Source organism: Canis lupus, chromosome 1, assembly GCF_003254725.2.
Source record: "Canis lupus dingo isolate Sandy chromosome 1, ASM325472v2, whole genome shotgun sequence".
Taxonomy (NCBI): domain Eukaryota; kingdom Metazoa; phylum Chordata; class Mammalia; order Carnivora; family Canidae; genus Canis; species Canis lupus.
In genome coordinates this window covers 23,859,271-23,874,253 of record NC_064243.1, presented here as the reverse complement: position 1 = coordinate 23,874,253, position 14,983 = coordinate 23,859,271, and the positions used below count along the sequence as shown (strand labels likewise).

General features: G+C 38.4%; 1 protein-coding gene and 1 long non-coding RNA gene across 7 annotated transcripts in view; one reads left to right on the top strand and one right to left on the bottom strand.

The window, feature by feature from the left end:
• The window catches only part of LOC112644109 (uncharacterized), a 36,675-nt gene that overhangs the window by 6,931 nt on the left and 14,761 nt on the right, over positions 1-14,983 (bottom strand). The window lies entirely within an intron of this gene.
• Positions 1-14,983, top strand: part of ME2 (malic enzyme 2) — a 48,853-nt gene that overhangs the window by 31,903 nt on the left and 1,967 nt on the right. For all 6 annotated transcript variants that reach the window (XM_025422261.3, XM_049112678.1, XM_035705172.2 and 3 more), the window contains 3 exons: positions 3,724-3,826; positions 10,991-11,061; positions 11,741-11,839. In XM_025422261.3, coding sequence (XP_025278046.1) covers positions 3,724-3,826; positions 10,991-11,061; positions 11,741-11,839 — 273 coding nt within the window. The remainder of the gene's footprint in view (positions 1-3,723; positions 3,827-10,990; positions 11,062-11,740; positions 11,840-14,983) is intronic.

Here is a 14,983-nt window from a genome sequence, read left to right as displayed (position 1 = left end):
AGGAAGTGATATTTAAATGCTGTTTACATTGATACCCACCAGGAATACTTGTTGGATCATATACTTCAGAATAGGTAACCAATCTATGATAAGTGTTTTTGTCTCCACTCTATTAAAAACGTTTTTTATTATGGAAAATTCCAAACATATGCAGAAGTGAAAATAGTGTAATCAACTCCCGTATACCAGAACCAGCTGTAGAAATTATCACCTCATCATCAATCTTGTTTCTTGTACATCTTACCCACCGTTGATTATTTTGAAGCCGTTCTCAAGACATCACTTCATTGTATTACAGTATATTTCTCAAACGTTAAGAGTTCTTTTAAAAATACAATCACAGTATCATCATACCTCATAATTTTAACAGTAATTTAAAAATACGTATTTCATCTTTCTGCATAGCTTATGGTTCTCTGCTAAAACAGTCTGTCTTGTCATTTAGTTTCTCACATGCATGAATCATAAAGTTACTGTATGATAGCAACAAATACCTTACTCTCTGTGAGTCCTTCTATTATTTGTCTTTCTCTTGGCTATGCAGTTCTTATATTTTTGTAAGCCTAGTTTATTTTTGTTTTTTGCTTCCTTACTGGGTGCTAGATGGTGTGGGTGAACAGTTGAGCAGTAATTTAAGGCTCTGCGTGAAGGGGCTTTCCCTTTCCCTCTGGTAGGTGTTGGTCTGGAGCAACTCACCGTAATGTAATCAGGATGCAATCCATGGGGTGCCCGCTTGAATTCTGTGGTTTACCCCTTCTCCCAGCGTGTAACCCTTTTGGGCATGAATCAAAAGTTCTGAGGGTATTTATTAGCACCCATCATCCCTAGCAGTCCCTGAACTTTACTTTTCTCTCTGTCATTGTGCGACTCCTGAGAGCTTTGTTGTCCAGGCTCTCAGCATGTGAGATATGGGCTCACATATCTTGTTTTCCTCTTCTTGTGCATCTTGAATATCTCCCACACCCACGCTCTCACTATCTTCCTAAGACTACTGCTTCCTTAACAGAAATTCTTCATGCATTTTATCCAGTTTTTCTCATTGTTATCAGAGGGAGAACTGGTATGAAACAGCCTAGATCATGGCCAAAGCAGAACCTTCTCATAACTTTCCATACTTAGTATCCATGCTCTTTATGTCTTTAGCATTCTTTTCTCATCACTGCCAAAAAATTTGATACATACATTCTCCCCAAATTCCTTTCATTTCATATTGCCACTCAGTTTAGTCAAAATAAATCCTCCTAAATTGGTTTCCAGTGGTTATAGTAATCATTGAAACTTCTAATAGTTATTGAAATCTTTCTCTTTGAAATCAAGCATCTAGATATCAAATAAATAAATAAAAATCAGTCTCTATTTACTACACTGTCTTACCTTTTTACCAAAGTATGGTATCCTGTTTACTAGTCTTTTCTACTTAAAATTAGTGGTATTGCCCCCAAATTAAATCTTAGTCTTATACAATGACTATTTGATAGATATACTCAGTGTATCAGTGAGCTTTGGCAGTTTAGAAATCTAAAACGTAAATGTTTTGGGCAGTCGTTGTATATTACTAGAAGGCTGCCCAAACATCTAAGAATTGTATTTTGTGAATAAATACTGTTGTAATTAGATGTATGTTATTGGAATGAATAAAAATCCTCCAAGGAGACTAATTTGATATATTGTATTCCATCAATTCTAAGATGCAGATTTTTTCTCGATATTGTATTATCTCCTAAAAAGGATAAAAAATCATTGTCATAGATCAATTTTACATAAATTCCTTCTTAGTGTTACATAAAATAATGGCATAAATTATGTATTTGCAGTCACCTCTTAAATTTTTAGTGTCCTTCTGTTTTCAATAGAGAGACGTCTTGGTCTTACTCTAACACCCTCTGCTGCTTAGTGAAAAAAAATACTTTTTTTTAATTCTTGAACTTCAGAATTAGAACACTTGGTTATCATTAAGATCTAGCCACATTTAAACAGTAGGCTGATTATGAAAGAAAAAAAAATAACCTGAAGAACTGTAGAATCTTGCCATTCTAGAGAAGATGTCCAAGATCTTTCTAAATCTCCAAATTTACTGATATCATGAGAATGGAACATTTTTCCTATAAAAAGCTTATATTGTATAAACCAGTTTATAAAGCTATTAAAATTAGTGGTATCACAAAAATCATCTGTTAATATGCGCATTATCATTGTAACATATGGCATTAGCCATGAGCTGACTTTAATCTTCAGAGAAACACAGTTTCATCACAAGTAGAGCTATACTTGGAACAGAGAGAGAATAAGCATAGCTATCTGGAGAAAATGATAAATCTGCCTGACATTGTAGCTTCAGGATAGCCACCTGGGCTCACCACTAGCATAGTTGGACAGGTTCTACACTTTGTGTCAATTTGAAACTGCAAGTATGTCTTGTAAAAGTAATAATTAATATACATCGTAGACCTCAGATGGTCCAAAGGGTCAAATTCCTGGTTAAATCCACTAATGCCAATGGTCCGGTCTACTTCAAAGAATAATCAACCTTGGTATAATATACGTTTTTAGATCTAGAGAGAAGAAGACAAAAGCATTGTCTTAGCACTTACTATTCTGTGTTTAGAATATTGCCAATGTTCAGTCGCCATGTCAGTTTGTCCATCCTACTGGGTGGAGATAGTTCAGTTTTCTACAAATCATCTCTTACTTAATCCAGATACTCAAATATGACTTACTTTTGGGGCGCCTGGGTGGCTCAGTTGTTCAAGCGACTAACTCTTGATTTTGGCTCAGGTTATGACCTCGGGGTCGTGGGACGGAGCCCTGAGATGGGCTCTGTGCTTAGAGCACAGTCCACCTGGAACACTCTCTCCCTTTCCCTCTGCCCCTCCCCTCCTCCCCTGTGCACAGAGAGGCTTTCTCTCAAATAAATAAATAATCTTCAAAAAATAGAAATAAAAAATATGACTTACTCTAGTCATACTTTAGCATAATAGACCATGGTCTTCGGAATAATTAAAAAAAAATCTGGATTCAAGTTTAACTGCTACAATTGTAATGTGTGAATTTTACAAAGTATTTGGAAATCTAAGCAGTAGTTTTCTGAAATTCTTTTTTTTTAAATATTTTATTTATTTATTCATGAGAGACACACAGAGAGCAAGGCAGAGACAGGCAGAGGGAGAAGCGGGCTCCATGCAGGGAGCCCAACATGGGACTCGATCCCAGGTCTCCAGGATCACGCCCTGGGCTGAAGGCAGGCGCTAAACTGCTGAGCCACCCAGAGATCCCCTTTTTTTTATGTCTGTGAAATGAAGATGATAATTGCATAAGGCTTTTTATGCACGCTAAACTCAGCTAACACAGAATACCTGGTACGGAGCCAAAAATAACAGATGTACAGTCAGTGTTCGGTCTAATTGTTGATGTGCTCCCCTTCATTCACACATGATTTATATTATTTGGGATGGTATCTATTGGCCCATTTATACTTTAAACTTTTTAAGGAAATAGAAACGTCAGGGTTTTTTAGTTTATTAATAGATAGTTTTCAACTTTATGTGAATGTATGCTATGCATAAAAATTCATTATAAGAATTTTAATGGAAAGGTTAAGTTATGTAGTAAGTTATGCCTATTGACAAGTAATCTATTGGTCTGTTTTAGTACAGGATTTAATTTTGTTTGGATTCACATTAAGTCCATGTAGTTACAAATTAAGATTATTTCATTTCTTAACAGGGAAGATGTTTGTTTGCCAGTGGCAGTCCATTTGAGCCAGTGAAACTCAGTGATGGGCAGCTCTTTACACCAGGCCAAGGAAACAATGTGTATATTTTTCCAGGTAAATGCCAGTATTACTTATGTTAAAAATTAATGGCTAATTATGTTAAAAATACTTCACGAAATCATCAGGGAAATATAAGTCATAACTACAATGAGATAATCCCTTACAGCTATCAGAATGGCTAAAATCAACAACACAAGAAACAGCAGGTGTTGGAGAGGATGTGGGGAAAGGGGAGCCCTCTCGCACTGCGGTGGGCAGGCGGGTGGGAATGCAAAGTGGTGCAGCCACTGTGGACACAGTATGGAGGTTCCTCAAAGGTTAAAAATAGGGCTATCCTGTGATACAGCAATTGCATTACTCGGCATTTATACCCAAGGAATGCAAAATATGAATTCAAAGGGATGCATGCTCCTGGTGTTCACAGCAGCATTGCCTACAGTAGCCAAGCCATGGAAACAGCCCAGTGTCCCCTGGGTACCTTCTTATTGTACTTCTCAGCTATAAACACTGTCGGTTGTTTGCTTTGCGTGTTTCTGACGGTTTACTACCATCACGACTGATACACTTACCCTCCCTTACCTTGATTCTGGCTGAAGACCATGTATGTGCACTTCCCACTGTTGAATATAGTAGTGAACACCTACCTACCTCCTAATACCTTGCTTCCTCTACCTCTCAGTTTGTGTTACTATTTTTAGTTTTCCTAGTAGTTTGTTTTTATATAACATATCTAAAAAGCTTTCAGTAGCAACTAATGACAGTTTTTATTAGCTTCCTACTGTTGAAAGTCTCGTATTTAGGTTTCTTATCTGCTCTTAATTCCATCCCTCAATTTTGGCTAATTAACATTTCTACATTGCACAGAGGGTTTTTAGACATGTACATTGTGTTGTTATTTTCTGTACTTTGTCTACAGATTGATTCTCAAATTACATGATTATATATTATTTACGCTTAAACAAGAGTATAATTTTATAAATATAGTAGAATATGTAGTTTTAGATTACAAAATTTTTGAAACTCAAAGTAAAAATCTTTCAAGTATCAGGTATAGTGACTCTTTAATTTCCTGCTGACTTTCTTCACTTCTGGGTCCTACCCCACAGCAGACTTTTTTTTTTTTTTTTTTTTTTTTTAAGATTTATCTATTTATGAGAGAAAGAGAGCAAGAGCAAGTGTGGGGAGGGACCGAGGGAGCGAATCCCAAGCCGACTCCCTGCTGCTTGGGGACCCTGCTGCTCCGTCTCACAACCCCGGGTCATGACTTGAACCGGAACCTCAGGGCTTCCCTGACTGACCCCCGCAGGCGCCCCCCTCAGCAGACTGACTCTCGTGTCTCAACTGCCGTTGTCTCTCTCACGTGCTATTTCTGTCCCGGTGCTATTCCTCTCCGTCTTGGTCTCATTTTTCTGAAGTACATCCTTTGAATAAATGTTTTTATTAAGCATGGAAGAAAACTTTCTGAATTTTTACTTACCTTAAGAATGTCTTTGTCTTCTCCTCACGTGGTAGTTTGGTTAGGTAGAGATGTGTACCTGGAAAGCCCATTCCCTCAGATCTTTGAATATATTTCTCCATTTTATGTTGCTGTAAGAAATCTGATGTCATTGAGATTCTCATTTCTTTATACGTACTAGCTTTTTCTCCCTAAAAATACTTAAAATTTTCTCTTTATCTTCAGAGTTCTGAAATGTTACTAGGATGCATCCAGATTTGGGCTTATTTTCATTTATTATGCATATCCATGTAGGGCCAGTTCACTATATTTTCTTTTCCAAAGGATTTTTTAAATTCTTTTTTCTTTCTCATTTCTTTCCTTCCATTATTTCTTTTTTTTTCTCTTATGGAACTTGTGTTAGACCATGATCAAATACCTCTATTGTAAATTTTATTTCACGTTTCCATGTCTGCCTTTTTAATTCTGTAACATGAAGGAGCTCTATGGCATTCATTCATTCATCTTTTCTGGTTTTTGGCACTCTTACTGCTCATTTCAAAAGTCTTTTCTTATGGGGCATTTGGCTGACTCAGTCCATAGAACATGTAACTCTTGATCTCAGGGTCATGAGTTCAAGCCCCATGTTGGGCGTGGAGCCTACTTAAAACTGAAAATTTAAAACAACAAAAAAAGTATTTTTTTATTATAAAAATTTCAAATACATAGAAAAGCAGAGAGAAGATGAAATCCCATGTTCAAGTCGCCCACATTTCAGCAGTTACCAACATGTAACTATATATTTTTTTAAACTTTTTTATTTATTTATGATAGACACAGGCAGAGGGAGAAGCAGGCTCCATGCACCTGGGAGCCCGACGTGGGATTCGATCCCGGGTCTCCAGGATCGCGCCCTGGGCCAAAGGCAGGTGCCAAACCACTGTGCCACCCAGGGATCCCACCAACATGTAACTATATTTTCCTGCCCATTCTTTCCTCAATGGGTTATTTTAAAGCAAATCAGAGACGTCATATAATTCCATCGTAACTACTGCAGTATGTATCTCTGAACAAGTAATTTTTAAAATTAATCATAACTATAATACTGGTGTCATACATATGAAATTAACATTTAACATTTGCTTAATATCTCATATCATCAGTTCAGTAGGTTCAAATATTTTTTATTCCCAATACCTTTATCTTATCCTAAAATCACTTTTTTTTTATAGCCACTTTCATTTTTTTTTTTTTTAAGACTTCAGGATCCTTTTGAATTTCTTCTGAGAGCTAAGATTCTTTTAAATATTTCTTCCTTTGTGCTGTTCATTTTCTATAAATTTCTGGTGATCCTGGCACACCTGGGTGGCTCAGCAGTTTGGCACCTGCCTTCGGCTCAGGGCATAATCCCAGGGTCCTGGGATCAAGTCCCACGTTGGGCTCCCTGCACGGAGCCTGCTTCTCCCTCTGCCTGTGTCTCTGCCCCTCTCTCTCTCTCTCTCTGTCTCTCATGAATAAATAAATAAAATCTTTTAAAAAATTTTTTTCTGGTGATCCTTAGTTCATTCATTTTAATGAAAGACTTTGTTGAGTAAAATAGGGAATCGACCTGAATTTCCTTTGTCTTTCTCCTTGTGGGCCTCTCCCTGATGAGCTGACTGTAGGTGCTAAGATTTCATGTCTTTTATGGTAGATTTTTAGTGGATGTAGGCTAGCATCAAGCAAGCATGCTATTACTGTTGTCAAAGTAAAGAAGACTTTTAACCTGTGAATATCTCAGTGCTTTTGTTATGAATTTTTCTCCCCGTAGCTATTTTATGTCTAGAATTCTACGCTGCTCATCTCTTGAGACCTACTGTCTATTATAGAAACTTTCCCATCACCAGTGATCTCTTTCTAGAACTTGACAATGTTCAAAATCAATCTGTTCTACCCAGCACTATTTCTGTGGCAGAAAGGCATAAGAACATGGAAACGAATACCTATCCGCTGAATTTAACAATGTCATTTTCTGTGTCTTACTTGACTAATAAGGAATTTGGCAATTGATGATTTTTATACAATACTACAAAGTCCTAACTTTACTGTTAACCATTATCAGCACCATTATCTATAAATATAGATACACAAATGACTTGATGTAGAGGTAAAAGTGGACTGAAAAGCAGGAGGCCAAAAGTCTGTTTATAAAAAAATGTAAGGCTCCGATGATGTTTGAATTACTTGGTCCAGCAATTATAACTGGATAAAATAACAACAAAAATCAGACCTTGAAAGGGCCAAAGGCTAAAAAGATACTGACTAATGAAATACTCAAGAGTTCTGGATCAAGGTTGGGGAGAGAACTAGAGCTCAGAAAACCAGCATGTGAAGTTTTGCACTGGAGGCGTTCTCTCGTCGGCAAGGAGTGGCCGCACAGCAAAGCGGTGCTTTTCATGGAGGGAAGGCAAGCATTAGAGTCTGGCATCTGCCAGGAATAGGGTTCTAGTGAACCACTGATGGGGCTGAAGTGCTAAAGGCTGTACCTTGGAATATGGGTATAGTTTGCACTATCACATGGTGACCTGGAAAGCCTCAGATCTTTGTCTTGGCCTACCAGCATCCACAGGGCCGGGCCAGAAGCAAATAGAAATGAAATCTTCTGTGGCACAAGGTAACACTATCCTTGTCTTCAAGTGACTTTCACAAATTTTAAAATACACCCCCAGTTAAAAAATAAAAGATAAAGAGCACATAAAAGACAAGACAGTGCCCGAAACAACAAGAAAACTCTGGAATTCTGGATATCAAACAGATATTATGAAATCAGTATGCCTATTGTGTTTATGGAGATAAAATCCAAGCTTGAAAAACTCAGCCAAGTAACACTTAAGTTCTAGAATTGAAAAACTAAAATAAATTCAAGAACTCAGTGAATGAGGCCCAGTGCAGATTAGACTGAAGAGAATGAAACTGTAAGATAGGTCAGAAGAAATGATTTCCAAAGCAAGAGAAAAATATAGGAAAGCAGATATATACCTTTAATTGATACACTGTGTGTAGTCCCAGAAGATAGCATGAGAATGAAGCAGAGGCAGTATTTGTACGCTTCGTGGCTGAGAATTTCTTAGAACCTGATGATGACGTCAGTACACAATATCCAGAAGCTCAGTAAAACCCACGCGGGATAAATAAAAGAAGGCCTCATCGAGGAACATCGTTGTGAGACTCTAGCAAATAACAACAAAAGAAAACTATGAATGCAGCCAAGGCAAAAAGATTTCCTTGAAAGATCAAGTATAATAACTTATAAGTAGAGTGAAACTGTTACGAGGGTGGTGGAGGCATTGTCTGGTGGAAGGGCAAATTAGAGATTGCCATGGAATTTTCATAAGGGTGCTTGTTATAAATTTTAGGATAATCACTGGAAGACCAGAAAAACTTCCTAACTATGGTGAGAGAATGTTAGGGGAGGAAAGGAAATGATTAAAAAAAAAAAATCCAAAAGTCAAGAATGGAGAGGAAAAGAAAGAACATGGAAGAGACAAGACAAACCTAAGACCATAGATTTTGCTCCAAACATTGAAGCAACTATATAAACTGTAGATGGAACAGATGCTCTACTTTCTGAAATACATATATTATCCAGAGGCTAGATTAAAATAAGGAATCTATTACCCGATTTTCTTCTTGTCCATGATTAACTGGATAACTGTATTGCCTCGCTCTGGCTAAAGATTCAATAGTGTGTGCAAAACTGAGAATTTCTAGACCAGAGGACACTGGACACAGTTGAGGAAGGAGATGCCAGAAAGGAGGGTGATTAAAAGCCAAATCACCACAGTGATGCTGAGGGGCAAGCCCTCTCCTCGTGCTCATGGCTACCAGTGATCCTTCCAGTTCCTAACCCTTACATATGAGAAACACTTAAAAATTACTGGTCAGCTAAGGAAAGTCTCCTAACATGAACAATTTATTTCATAAAAGAGATGAAAATAGACAAGGAGTAAAAAGCTGCTTAGAAAGAAGCAGGGGTTAGGTGGGGAGAAGGAAAGTTTAAAAACTATCAATATCCACATGAAGACAAAAATTTTGTTTAAAAAATTAGAGAACAAAAATGAGCTCTTGAAAATAAAAAGTTTGAGAACAGAAGGATTATTTTTTTAAAAGCTGAGGAAGTCACCTAGAAATCGAGCAAAGAATGAGGGCTGGAAAGCAGAAGAAAATGAGAGGGCTGGTCCAGGAAGGACAGTATCAGAAAACAGCCTTGTAGAGTGAGAGAACAGATGAGTGGAGGAAAGAAAATGACAGGTGATTTCGTGAATCTTTACCCAAACTGAAGGACCCAGGTTCCCGGGTAGGAAGGGCCTCCCCCACGAGTGCCAGACACGGTGTGGAAAAGTCCTGCACCTCAAGGCACATCACTGGGAACTGCGGAACATTCAGGAAGGATCCTGATACTTCCAGAGGTACAGCAAGAGGATAATCACCAGAAAGGGTCTAGAATTCAGCTGGCACTGATTGCTCACCAACAACACTGGTGGCCAGAAGGTATTGGAGGGGAGGAGCGCCTCACGGCTCTAAAGGGAAATTATTTCCAAGCTAGAACTCTAAACCCAAACAAATGATCGAATAGGTGGAAAGTAATTTAAAAAAAAAAAAACAGTGGGGCGGGGGGAGGAGTGCCGGGGAGCATCCTCAGAAAACTGTAGGAAAACATGTCCTGGGATCTCTGGGTGGCGCAGTGGTTTGGCGCCTGCCTTTGGCCCAGGGCGCGATCCTGGAGACCCGGGATCGAGTCCCACGTTGGGCTCCCGGTGCATGGAGCCTGCTTCTCCCTCTGCCTATGTCTCTGCCTCTCTCTCTCTCTCTCTCTCTCTCTCTCTCTCTGTGACTATCATAAATAAATAAAAATTTTTAAAAAAAGAAAACATGTCCTGCCCCAAATGGGGACTAACCAGACACTGGGAGGAAGTGGGATCTAGAAGTGAACTCCGAAGAAACCCAGGCAAGCTGCCTAAAGGGGAGAGACTGTCCAGGATGACCGCTCCGACCTGGGACGGTCTGGGACGGAGAGCGGCCACCACGGAGCGGCGCGGCGGTCTCTTCTGGAGGATGAAGGAGGCGCGTGCGGGATGTGCCGGAGATGCTGGATGAGCCGGCGTGAGATAATTTCAAGTGCTGAAAAACTAAAATAAGGAGATCAGCAGGGAAAACCCAAGTCACGCAGAAGAGAAGAGATGCCCGCGACCCGGTGTTGGCAACGGCCGCGCTTTGAGTAGCCTTCGGAGGAAGCTGGGCGGCGGTGCTCCGTGTAGACCACGGGGGAGGCCTCGGGGGAGGCGGGAAGCGTGGACCAGAGCCACGCACTTCCTCCTGCAGGAAGGAGCCGCTGGCTTCTGAGCCTGGGAAGTCAGTCGGGAGAACCGTGTGCAAGCCGTTCCACGGTGGGAGAGAGGAACACAAAAATGAGCAAGACTGGAAGGATTAGGGGTGGGCCGGGAGTTGATGTTTCTTGTAACAAGTATTGATGAAGTGTATGCACTTGTAATTTTGCTAATTATAAAAACTAAATTGAGAAAAGCCGTTTGATATCTCTGTCTAGCAGGTAAGTGTCGTAACAGTTAAAAGACATGTTGTTATTTGATTTTAACTCTCCGATTTCTGTTGTGTCTTGGCTGCTTGGGTGAGGGGAGCTGTTGGGGTAGTGGTTCCCATTAACTGGCTGTAAGTCTGGGTATTTATTCGGTTCCTTTCACAATTTGAAAAAAAAGACCTCACTAAACATTTAAAATGTTTTCTAGGCGTGGCTTTAGCTGTTATTCTCTGTAACACCCGGCATATTAGTGACCATGTTTTCCTAGAAGCTGCAAAGGTAAGTGTTTTAAATCTTTTTCGACTCTTTTATAAAGGATGAATTATAAAGATGAGTGGATCTTAGTTAAAAGCAGAGAGAGAAAATGGATTAGAGCTGCCTTATGAATGGAAAGGAAGCTATTCATCTCTGGCTTTTCTGATTTGGCCGTCTACTTTTGCATAAGATTAATTTTTTATCATGATTTTTCAAATTCTGAATGTAAGCTATGAATCCTTTCATATGTATAACACCTATCGTGCCTGTTATATATGTGTCTGAAGGTAACGTATCGTGACAGCATAGACCAAAGGTGTAACGCCTTCATTTTTTTAATGGACACAAACTGGTTTATTTGCAGGACTATTGCAGTGCAGGACTACAGTGTGAGTTTTGACGAACTCACATTTTTTAATAACAGATTTTAATGTCTATTTTCATAGTAGCTGATGTAATTATTCCAAACTTTGTATGTATTAACTAGAATATGTCAATAAACTTTTCAATCCAGTTGTTTATTGTTTAGCAGTGAACAGTTTTAATTTCTGCAGCACTTTAAGTATATATATTCCTGCTAAAAATAAGAAGAATTATGTTACTCGTATTATTTTCTGCTCCCCAAACCACTTTTCCATTTTATCACGTCCTTATTCTGTGGCATTTAGACAAAATAAAAATAAAATGCCGTTTTTCTCTTCAGGCACTGGCAAATCAATTGACAGATAAAGAGCTAGCTCAAGGGAGACTTTACCCACCACTTGCTGATATTCAGGAAGTTTCTATTAACATTGCTATTAAAGTAAGTATAATTTATACCTGTTCACAAATATTTTAATAATGTTTTCTTAAGCAAGTAGCATAAGTTTACTAGAGAAAAGTTTGAAACATTTCAAGGGTACAAAGAAGAAATTTTAGATCACTCATTTTCTAAATACCAGAATATAACCCACATTATTTTTTTTAAAGATCTATTTATTTGAGAGTGAGAGAGAGTGGGAGGTGGGGCAGAGGGCAAGGGAGAGAGAATCCTCAAGCCCGTGCGTCACGGAGCATGGAGTCTGATGCGGACTCCCATCTCAGGACCCCAAGGTTATGACCTGAGCCAAAGTCACGAGTTGGGCGCTTAACCGACTGAGCCAGCCAGGCGCCCCATAACCCACATTATTATTTGGGATTTGTAGCCTTCTAGTCCTTTTCCTTCCCCAACGCATGCATATGTCTGCAGCACCTGCAGCCACCGGTGCCTCTTTAGGATGGTTTCTCCCTGCTCTTTCTCCACTGAGTACACTGTAAGCCTTTCCCCGGGTAAATCAATAGCAGTTCTCCCGTATGATCATTAATGCTGCGTAATCTTGTCTTTGTTAGGCATCATAATTCGTTTAACCATTTCTGTATTTTTGGACTTTAAGCATCTTTTGTTGTTGTTAGAAATAATATTGTAGTGAACATCCTTATTTAAGTCTTTGTGTACATTTTTGATTGTTTTTTCTTAAGATAAATGTCTAATCGAAAGAACAAAAAGTATTAACGTGCCGAGGCTTCCGATACAGATTACCATCATATTTCTTCAGGAAAAAAGTATCAATTTATATTGCAGTATCAGTGATGCCGATACTGAGCGTTATTCTTTAAATCTTACATATTTAGTGAGTGGAGGATTATGTCTTCATTTTTATCTAAAGCATTTATTAGTGAGATTGAGTTTTTTGCTTAATTAAACAATTATAAAAAATAAAATAGGGTACCCAGGTGGCTCAGTCAGTCGGGTGTCTGCCTTTGGGTCAGGTCATGATCTCAGGGTCCTGGGATCAAGCCCCGCATCAGTCTCCCTGCTCAGTGGAGAATCGGCTTCTCCCCCGCTCTGCCCCCCACCCCTCGTGTTTTTCTCTCTCTCTCTCACCAATAAATAAGTAAAGTCTTTTTTAAAAATCAAATTAAAAAAATAATCATATTCTGTGAACTGCCTGCCTGTTCATGACCTTTGCTTGTTTTTATATTGGTTGTTTTCTTTCTAATGTTGGCTTTAAAAGGCCCTTAATATATTGAGCATCATGATTTCTCTGTTTGCTGTGGTGCAGGTGTTTACCCATTTGCCATTTATTTTGACTTGTGGAAATTTAACACTGGAATGCCACATTTTAAGAGGTTTTTTTTGTGGAATAATCTCTTTACTCTATGGCTTGTTTCCTCACCTTTTATGAATGTTAATGCCTTCTCCCACTCCAAAAATCATATAAATATCTACCTTTGCTTTTTAAGAACATAAAACCTTTTAATCCCTAAGGTTTTTTTAGAGTAAGATGTGTGAGGCCGAGAAACATTGTTTTCTGAATAGTTAACCAGTTGCCCCAGCACCAATTGATTGAGAATGCTCCTTTTACTAACATAAAGTCCTCAAATCTGTCACTGAGAGTCTGTTCCTAACCATATAGGCCTATTATTAGGCACCATTAAAAATATTGTGGTATGTAGGGCACCTGGCTAGCCCAGTCAGTGGAGCATGTGACTCAACCTAAGGATTGTGAGTTGGGTATAGAGATTACTTAAAAATAAAATCTTAAAAAAATAATTATTACTGTGGTATGTATAATGTGTATTATTAGATACTATATCTTTCTCATCAATAATCGTTTTCAGTATTTTCTTATCTGTTTAAACTGCATTCTTTTGGATGAATTTTTTTTACCAGTTTTTTTAATTTAAAGAAAACCCTGCATCTGTGTAGGAAACTATCAAACTTACAAATTAAATCAGTGAAATTGAGTCTTTGGTACTGGCTCTTCCCTCCCCATCAGTACCTCTTTCCACTCAGCACAGTCTGTTTCTTCTTTTTAAGTCTTTCAATATAATTTTGTTGTTTTCCTCTCTAAATGTAGTATGTTGCTTAATGCTTATTTTCCTAGAATTTAAAATGTTTTGTTCTTTATAATAAAGATTTTTCTTCTTATACTTATTTCCTTGGTAGTCATGGCATATAGGGAAGGTATTAATTTTTATGAATTTACTTGATAAGTAGCTCACCTAATTGAGCAATCTTAACTCTCTTTAATAGTTTCTTAATGAACTGTTTTGGAATTTTGAGTTTTGAATCATTTGCAAGTGATTTGTTTCTTCATTTACTATGTATTTCTTTTTTTCTCCCATAAGAACAGTTTTAAGCAACTTAGTTGATCAGGGCATCCTTGTATTTTAATACTAAATATGATACTAGCTTTTGGTTGAAATAAATATTCTTTTATCTTTTTAAGAAGTAATCTTAATCCCTAGTTTACTAAGATTTTCTTTTTTTTTTTTTTTTTTTTTTTTAATTTTTATTTATTTATGATAGTCACAGAGAGAGAGAGAGAGAGAGAGGCAGAGACACAGGCAGAGGGAGAAGCAGGCTCCATGCACCGGGAGCCCGACGTGGGATTCGATCCCGGGTCTCCAGGATCGCGCCCTGGGCCAAAGGCAGGCGCTAAACCACTGCGCCACCCAGGGATCCCTAAGATTTTCTTAAACACCAGGATTAAGTGTAGAATTTATCAACCACATTTTCTTTTTTTTTTTTTTTTAATATTTTATTTATTCATGACAGAGAGAAAGGCAGAGACACAGGCAGAGGGAGAAGCAGGCTCCATGCAGGGAGTCTGATATGGGACTCGATCCTGGGACTCCAGGATCACACCCCAGGCCTAAGGTGGCGCTAAACCACTGAGCCATCGGGGCTGCCCTCTTCTTTTTTTTTTTTTATCAACCACATTTTCAACTGTGTATTGATGATCATAAAATTTTTACCCCTTTGACTATAAATGTTATTGTTGCATTATTTTAATACTTGTAAACTAAACAAAGATTAGGAGTAAGAGATGATATGTTTAAGAAATAACAGCCAGGGGTGCCCGAGTCCTCAGTCAGTTGAACGTCTGGCTCTTAATTTCAGCTTAGGTTGTGAGATCAAGCC